Source organism: Brachyistius frenatus, unplaced genomic scaffold (genome assembly GCF_029030835.1).
Source record: "Brachyistius frenatus isolate BFR_SWC_R1_liver_20210118 unplaced genomic scaffold, ASM2903083v1 Contig_166, whole genome shotgun sequence".
In the NCBI taxonomy this organism is placed as follows: Eukaryota; Metazoa; Chordata; class Actinopteri; family Embiotocidae; genus Brachyistius; species Brachyistius frenatus.
In genome coordinates this window covers 541,489-550,103 of record NW_027210765.1, presented here as the reverse complement: position 1 = coordinate 550,103, position 8,615 = coordinate 541,489, and the positions used below count along the sequence as shown (strand labels likewise).

Sequence of the window (8,615 nt, the reverse complement as noted above, 5' to 3'; positions counted from 1 at the left end):
TCTCAGAGTCATCGATCATTAATCAGAGGGAAATAAAAAATGTATTTGGTCATAAAGCTTACCAAATTAAATGCAGCTAGGGGTGTCTTTCATACAGTATATATACATATTTGACAGAATTGTTCCGTTTTCAGGCTTTCTGAGCTCTTTTCTACAGAAATCAGAGTGCACATCATCATCTCTGTCCCGACAGTGTTCCATGAAAGCCGATGAAAGGTCATGTAACTGCATGTCACTGTGATGTAAAAGCTGCATGTGTGTATGTGTATGTGTCAGACTCAGACTGAGAGTCAGTCATGAGTGTGCATGGCGGTGGTTTGGTTTCGCAGCGGCGTGGGGTGCACCCATAGACGGGCTCTGATTCCCGGTATCATCAACTTCAAACCTCCCCTGTGATACCGCAGTGAAACGGCGGCCCTGTATTGCATGAAGACCCTGAAACTCTTCTGAGTTAAATAACGTTGTCAGAGTAGCTGTTTGACATTTCTATGAGAGGAGTGGGTTTAAAACTGGTTTTCCTCCAGAAATGGACAGTTTTTATGGCATTTTATTACACACTTCAAATTGAGAGCGTCTGTGTAGTTACTTGCATCATTTTTTTAATTGACTAATTCATGTATTTTGTACCAAATCCAACATTTTACCAATCCCACGTAGAAATGCATGACACCTTTAAAGAGGAAAAATCCAAATTTAAAGGATCATAAAGTACCACACATTCACAATGTAAGGAATAACTTGAACCATATAGTGTCACATTATACGATGTATTTTCATCATTAACACTGAAAGCAGTGTTATAAAACGAAAAGATAAAACACAGCTACTTAAATTAAGTAGATGAAAGAAAAATGCTTTTAAAAAGGATATTGAAAACACGATAGTCATTTTTTTGTGTTTCAGGTGGGTTGTCACAAAGTCTAAATTCTTTTATTTTAATTATTAAAAGAAGTCCCTTGACTTAAATCGACTCAAGTAAATATAAAACAAAAGAGTAAAAACTCAAAATTTTGCTCAAATAAAACAGATTTATTATCACTAATGGTGGACTGTAGCTAAATACAATTATTTACTCACTGTATTTGAATACAAGCTTGAGGTAATTTTGAGTATTTCTCTCTGCTTTATACTTTAATTTTACTACATTAAAGAGGCAAATATTACACTTTTTACCCCACAAATAAAATCTAAATGCAATGCATTTGATAGACTTATGAAACATGAAGCACTGTTAAAGATTGATCTTGACAATATAACGTGGTTAAAATTTGCCAAACCCTAAAATAAGACATTAATATTGATAAAAGATTAACGTAATATGTAATGGTAAAATATCCTCTGCTTTGAGTAAATTTACTTTTGATACATAATAAGCACATAATGGTAATTATTGTCAACCTTTTCAACGCAGGACTTTTAAGAGTATTTGTTCAGTTATGTAGTGCTGCTTATACTTAAGTAAAAGCTCTTTCTTCACCACTATTTGCGAGCAAACTTTGCATAAAATATAGATACATGCAAAAACCGTACTGAGTAATAATATAAACAGCAGTACCAACTTATACTGTTGAGTTGTTTAATTAAAAAAAAATCTATAGACAGTATTGAGTAAATGTAGTTCTCATGAATGAAAAGTAGTTTAAAAGTACGTTTAAAGTCAGGTCACAGACTGGAATGGTTCGCCCAGAGACGTAGCTCGATTCCAGTTCATTTCAAGTACAGTGTGATTAACGGCATAGTGATATGGTAATCCGGAGTTTTTCTCAAACAACACGTGTAATTGTAAAATAAAGTCAAACAACGACTGCCAGACAATGTAAAGAGCAAAACCACAACGGCTGATGATAAAGACACATCACCTTAATGGAGACAAGAAACCGTCTTCTCCACGATCCTTGTTTTGCTTTCCTTCTGTGCCTGAACATGTTAATACTTAGAACAACACAGAAAATCAATTGTGCAGAAAAATGTAAGAAAAAAACTTGTTTTACCGTTTGGCTCTGTTCATCTTGTATCAATGTTTTAAGTCAAAATAAGACTACTGCTTATGAACCTGATTCTGCAGCCATCATATAAAACATCCAAAATAAATCATTTAGGCAGCAAAAACCATGTCAGGTTTTTATTCACAAGTCCACAGTTTTTCTCTCAAAAAGTGTACTTTCAAGTATTGCGTACATAAACCTCACAATATACGTGGGATATATATCTATATATATATATATATGTGGGAAATACGGTACGTACAGTAAGAAGGCGAGTAGCTCTAATTTCTCATCCATCTTGCTCATTTTGTCACTGCTGATTCATCCATCAGAAAATCATTAGCAATTTTTTTTTTTTTAATTTAAGGAGGATACTTTCAGACAACGATGAAACATGCTGTACTGAGAAACACTTGTATTTTTGTCCAAAGTATTTTACGTGTTGTGTTGCAAAGTCCAAGGTCAATGTGTTGCCCAGCATTAAAAGTTTAAGGGCGTTTTGCAATTTGAAATTGTGATAGTTTATAGGGGACTTTATGTTACTTTAACAGACAGGTGTATGATTCATTTAATGAAACAATGTATATTTTAGAGTCGAATATCATGTCCCTATAAAACCTTTGTGAGGATGGTGATAAAATAAACGTCTCCTCTGCGAACATCTGTGACACACTTTCACACACCTGTACGCACTGAAAACAGCGAACGGCTCATCTGATATCATCTTCGCCATGAAGACGGCGAACATCTCATCTGATAAAGAAAAATGTCGTCACGCACACACAAAATAGGAAGAGCACACGGGATTCAGAGCAGAACTTTCTATTTATTCATTTCCAATTCAGTTCACTTGACGAACTCGAGTCACCACAAATCTCCAAAGTCAGCTTGGTTTTTTTTTTCCCCCCGTCTTTCAGTGAGCCCACAACACAAAGTAAAACAGTCGCTAAAAATGAATGTCTTCGAATTTATAAAAGAATAAACCCACCAGGACTGCTAAAGAAATGCCCAAACAACAGGGATGGAATGTCTTTCACAATAAAAGTTCACAAAAGGCTCATGTCCCGAGTGCCGATCTGAGGCTGTTGTATCTTTTCGTAACACAGAAAAATGGCAAAAGTCAACAAAAATAGAAAAATGTGGCAAGTTTTTAAAAACCTCATCCTGAACAATGTTGTGTTTTAGCATATTTTCTGTGACTCTGTTCATTTTTATTTTGGCTTGAGAAAGTTCTACTTGCAACTGTAAAAAGAAACGTCCTGTATCTTTTCAGTACATCATTTCATTCCTACGGATTAGGACTGACCTCTGTAGCTTTAAAAAAAAAAAAAATCTGATCTAATCTGTAAGTGGCTGACCTATACGTCAGCGCCATCTTTAGCCTGTATAGGGGAACTGCAGGAGGACAGCTTGTCCTGGTGCTACAGTGACTTTGTCCAGGCTGATGGTAGAGTCTACCACCAGGGTTTCATCCGTTGACATCCTCACTTTGGCTTCCTCTGGCAGCTCGACTCCATCTGCATGAACAAAGGTCATTATGTTTAATTAAAACAAAAAATTAAAAATGGACAGAAGGACCCAACTACAGTTAATGTTTCATTGCATCTTAAAACTGGATATTTCTGTTGAACTGCAACTTGCCTTCAGATGCCAGTTTGAGTGTCAGCGTCTCAGGAGCTGCTCCCCAGTTCATAGCTGTTATGTATCTGTCGCTCTGGTCCCACAGGCGGAGGAACGAGAGGGAGGAGGCGGAGGAGTGCAGAGGGTAGTAGTCGCCGTGGAGGAGAGAGCGCTCTTTGCCTCGCAGGTCGCTGAGCGATTTGAACCACTTTCTTAAAGCGACGCGCTCCTTACGCACAGCCTGTAAATGTGAGGTTTAAAAAGGATTTTAAAGGACACTGAAAGCAAATGGACGCTTGCTGACGGACTCTCCTTTCCACGCCGTGAACACACTCGTACCTCGGCAGCCTCATCGACGGCGTCTTCTTTCGAAGGTTCCTTCTCTACGTCCCAAAACATTTTAGTGGAGTTTGTGCCCTGTGAGGGGAAACGCAAGCGGGTTACACTCTGTACCAGCTGGACGGTCGTTTCAATATTTGACCATCTGGTTGGCTTTATGGCCGACCTGCGCTGCCGCGAGGCCAATCTCATCTCCGCAGGTAAACACGGGGGTTCCCGGCATGGTGAAGAGAAGAAGCTGGTAGAGATGAATCAGGCCCGAAGTGGCTGCCAGTTTAGACAGATGGTCGTGTTTGGCTGCACCGAGACTCCAACCCACACTTCTCTGCTGAGAGTGAAGGGCGTCCATGGCCCTAATGCGCTCCACACCTGCAGATAAACAGGGAATATTATCACCTGCTGTGCACACACACCCCCCCTGAATTGTACAATTTTAAGAAAAATTAACACCGCAGCATAAGCCTCATTACTATGCAGGACTGAATAAAGTTCACCAAGAAACCAGTCAACAATTATTTATTTTTTGAAATGTTTAAAAAAAAAAAAAAAAAAAAAAAATGGAGAAAATAAAACCCAAGTACAGCGGGACAAACAAGCTACACCAGCTTACCGTCAGTTTTGCTGCTGAGCACGTCAGACAGGAGAAGATCAACACCAGTGGTATTGACCAGCTGAGACACCTCTGCAGCTGCCAGACCTTCAACCACACCCACCAGAGCCCTGAGAGAAAGAGTCGGGTCACGTCAGAACAGGGAGGGAGATGGACTGTGCTGCCGACGCCATTTAAAAAACGGATTCACGTGGAGAATTGAAGGTTATACCTGACTGCGTTGTTCAGCGTCTGATTGTGCGTCGTTCCTCAAACCCTCCACAAGGTGTCGTTTTACCACTAGAGAGTGGAAAAAAACGCCACTGGCCTGTGGAGGCTTTTCTTGCTGACCTGTCTTTTACTTAACCCTCCGGCACTGGAATGCTTTTGATCTCCGTGTTCGCTCAGTAAACATAATATTGTCAGCTGAAAGCTAAAAATGACTTGACTGAGAAAGTCCAGTCCTACAACAAGTTTCAAATCTCCCAGTCCCAGCTTTTATTTTTGAGCTTCACAGCAAGAAAACACCGAATGAAGCTTCTCGCAACTAATAAATCATCCTTATATCAGGCCGGTTTCAGTATTTTTGTTCAAAATAACTTTTACCGCAACTGCAATAGCTAAATAATATAATACAGCTCAAATATTCTGTATGCTGAATCCCACCGAGTCAGAAAATGGCGGCCATATTTACTTCCTCTTGGTGTCCTCCTCAGTGCGGTTGCCCTGGACAGCAGCTAGCAGTTTGGACCAATGCACAGAGTTGGAGGCCACAGTGAAGTTCGATATCTTAATGCCATCGACTCCCAAATTCAGCCAGTGCTCTGCTGCAGCCTGGAAGAAAACATATGAGCGCTTCAGCGACAAAAAGCAGCAAAGACCAGTCAACTGACACAGAGTCAGTGGATGAAGCACGCAGTTGGAGTTTTAATGGCGAACTTAACATCAGGCCCGGGGGACATCAGGCTGTCACTGGTACATTTACACTGATTAATGTGCATTGCACATAAAAAAAATTAAAGTAAATAAATAAATGATGTGTCTGTTTCCTACCCTGACTTTCTCCACAATGTCATCATGGTCGGCGCTGAACCAGGGAGCAGATCCCAGGTAGTTTGGAGTCAGGTCGAGCACCACAGAAATACCTAAAACAGACAGGAAACAAACTTTTGCTTACTGAAAAGCCTAAAACTCCACAAAATCCATCAACAAATAAGGTGTTGCTGTGGAACTGCTGACGATAAACGAGTCAAGCGTTAGTTTTACCTTAAACAACTCATCTCACTTACCCTTCTTGTGGGCCTTTTCCATCATGGCAACCAGGTCTTCCTTTGTTCCCTTTTCCGGGTCGATCTCTTCGAGTTTCAGAGTCACCGGCTGGTCCTCCTGGAGAACGTGAAAAGGGCCGAGAACCAGGCCTTTCACCTTCAACTGGTTTAGGTCGTCCAACTTTTCCTCAATACCTAGCAGAAAAGAAAAAAAAAAAAAAACCAGACAGACAGGGAAGAAGAATGAAATGCTGTGTCAGTGTGAAATTTCACGTCGGACAAAAAACGACCAGGAGCTGATGTGTGAAATGTAGCCGGGTCGGGGAGGTGTGTGTGTGGGTGGGGGGGGGGTTAGGGAAAGAGGGCAGAAGGCTCGAGAGACATTTTGATCGTTTATAACACAGCAAAGCACAAAATGAGGAAGGCCGAGGGCTGTTTTAGCGAGGTATTGACTCAAGAAAGGAGCATGTGAATGATGAAATCCACACCCTCTGCTGGCCGTGAGCGGTCCGAGCACAAGGGGGTCCTTCATGTGGGAACAATGCCGGGTCACGTGTGGTTTTTGGAATTCCACCCCGAGGCCAGTTGGAAACTGGAGTGCTCACTACTAATTCACTTTAAGAACAACAGCACAATGTGGACTTCCTTCCTGTCTCCTATAAATGACTGATATATAATGAAAATAAAAGCTTGAAAGTAAATAAGTTGTTTTGATCATGCAAAATATCTGGAAAAAAAAAACAACAACAAAAACCACTTGTATGTCTTTACACCATTAAAATGTACAAGCCGCTCAACTTCAACTCAAATATGAAAAAAAAAAAAAAAAGAGATATGAAAGAAATGACTCATTCATTTCCTAATGTCCTTTAGACCTTTGGTTACTCTGTATCTGCCCTGTCAGCAGTTTGGTATCTAGCCAGCCTACACGGGCCAGGCAGGACTGAAGAAACCCAAGACGCTGTCACAAGACATCTCTCGTGTGCATCAAAGCAGGTTAACCAAAAGAAGGTCAGAGCAATTTAAAAAAAAAAAAAAAAAAAAAAGTAACCTCTCAATCTTATTTTGGGAACGAGGATGTCAGCGTAAGCAAAAAGGTGCAAAGAGCAGCAAGAAATGTCATCAAATATCAAGAAAGATACACGTTTATTTTAAAACCTCAAAAATACTCTACCTTTTATTCCATCATTGAAGGCATCGAGGTCAGAGATCTGGTACAGAGGCCCTTCGTTCCACCAGTTCATCTCGGGGATGGGCTTGCAGCGAGGGGCCTGGACTATGATGACTATGGCTCCGGCCAGCATGCCGACCCAGCCCAGCCAAAACAGGATGAGAAGCACCCAACGGGTTCGCACCCATCTGAACACCAAGACGAGTGTGGAGGGAGAGATGTTCAAATGAGTTCAAGTGACGCATCAATACAAGTTCTGTTGCTCTGCGCAGGTGTTTTTTTTTAAAAAAATTTATTGTAACTTGTTTTCAGTTGTGCTCACCCTTGAGTGCCGGCCACCTTCATCAGCTCCTCTTTAGACAGGCCGGTGAATGTCACCTCGTCCTCGGGGACCTTTAACTTGACGCTGCCATTTTTCTCTCCACCTGCAGCCGGGCCGTCGTCCGTCATGGGCTGCTTCTCGGGGTCCAGCTCGTTGAGCTCCACTTCTTTCATGTCGATCTCCGTTTCCTTATTCATGGTTTAATCTGATTTCTGTAGGAGGTGGAAAACAGGGAGGATGATGATGATGATGATGATGATGATGATGTCCTCAGCAGTTTTGTTTCACTGGATTAATACTCGAGAGCTAAAAGAGACCAAAAGCTCTGAAAGAGTTGGGACATATCTTCACGTGTTTAACATTGTGTTCTCCTCGACAGCACATGCAAACACAAAGGCTGGACTCCTTAAAACGGATTTTGTGCCAAAAGCAGAACTGAAAAGGGTCTGAACTCGGCACTAACCTTTGTTTGCGCAAGACTTTTGGACAAGTACAAATTAAACTAAACACGCTGTAAAAATGAATGAGTTGTACTACTACGTGTTTATAATAGGTGGTTTCTGTAACACACTGTCGGAATACTGTAATCCGTATTTATAATGTAGTCAACAGCTGTTACAGCCGTAAAGATTAATTCAGCTTTAATCAACGGAAACAATGCAGCAAACTTTCACAATAAGAGTGCGTTCGCTTTATTAAAGAAAGAAGAGCAAAAAAAAAAAAAAAAGACGCTGTTGCAAGCTTTAAGAGGACGGAAATTAGCGTTTACGGTTCATTACTTCTGCTTTATAACGAGTTTTCAGGCACAATATTAGATATCTATAAACGACGATGAACTTTTATTTGTTCGCTCTACCGGAAGTCTAATAGTGGATTAACTTGTTCTCGTTCGTTTTAACGTCAATTTAATTTAAACTCGTAAAAAGGCGAATAACTTAAATACCCGCTTACCTTTAATCGAGCTGCGTCAAGTTATAAAATCGACCGAATACAAACAACTACCTCGAAAATAAGTTTGATGTCGTGAAATCGGTCTTCTGTGAGGATGATGAAATCAAACGCGTCACTACGTCATTTAACCGACACGATGCAATGTGCTCTTCACTCCCCTGTCAAAGTCCCTTCTTTTCAAGCAAACGGGGCCATTTTAACTTGGTCTGCGGCGACGGAGACGAGGAAGTAAATTCAGTATTATCTGTAAAAAAAAAAAAAAAAATTAAAAAACCCACCAACAACAATGTAAAATCCGTCCGTATTTGTTCCCCTCCGTCGTTTATCCTACGGTGTACTTCTCTTCCAGAGGCTCGGAGCGTGTATTTGT

General features: G+C 40.8%; 1 protein-coding gene across 2 annotated transcripts; it reads right to left on the bottom strand.

The window, feature by feature from the left end:
- Positions 1-2,791: 2,791 nt before the first annotated feature.
- Positions 2,792-8,615, bottom strand: slc3a2a (solute carrier family 3 member 2a). Of its 2 annotated transcripts, XM_069716975.1 has the most exons (11): positions 8,520-8,615; positions 7,295-7,499; positions 6,976-7,160; positions 5,823-5,996; positions 5,587-5,678; positions 5,228-5,367; positions 4,555-4,664; positions 4,111-4,313; positions 3,945-4,022; positions 3,627-3,846; positions 2,792-3,502 (listed from the first exon to the last, which is right to left on the bottom strand). In XM_069716975.1, exons 2-11 carry the CDS (start codon positions 7,489-7,491, stop codon positions 3,363-3,365), a joined length of 1,539 nt encoding a protein of 512 aa, XP_069573076.1. In that variant the 5' UTR covers positions 7,492-7,499; positions 8,520-8,615; the 3' UTR covers positions 2,792-3,362. The 2 variants fall into 2 exon arrangements, with proteins under 2 accessions (XP_069573076.1, XP_069573075.1); XM_069716974.1 differs by lacking the exons at positions 2,792-3,502; positions 8,520-8,615 and adding an exon at positions 8,246-8,503 and having other exon boundaries at positions 3,577-3,846; positions 7,295-7,506.

Excerpts from the sequence above, each read along its gene's own strand:
- slc3a2a (XM_069716975.1), bottom strand. The coding sequence starts at position 7,491 with ATGAATAAGGAAACGGAGATCGACATGAAAGAAGTGGAGCTCAACGAG. Across the intron at positions 4,023-4,110 it reads TTGGCCTCGCGGCAGCGCAG|GGCACAAACTCCACTAAAAT; the intron begins GTCGGCCATAAA and ends TTCCCCTCACAG. Across the intron at positions 3,847-3,944 it reads CCGTCGATGAGGCTGCCGAG|GCTGTGCGTAAGGAGCGCGT; the intron begins GTACGAGTGTGT and ends TCACATTTACAG.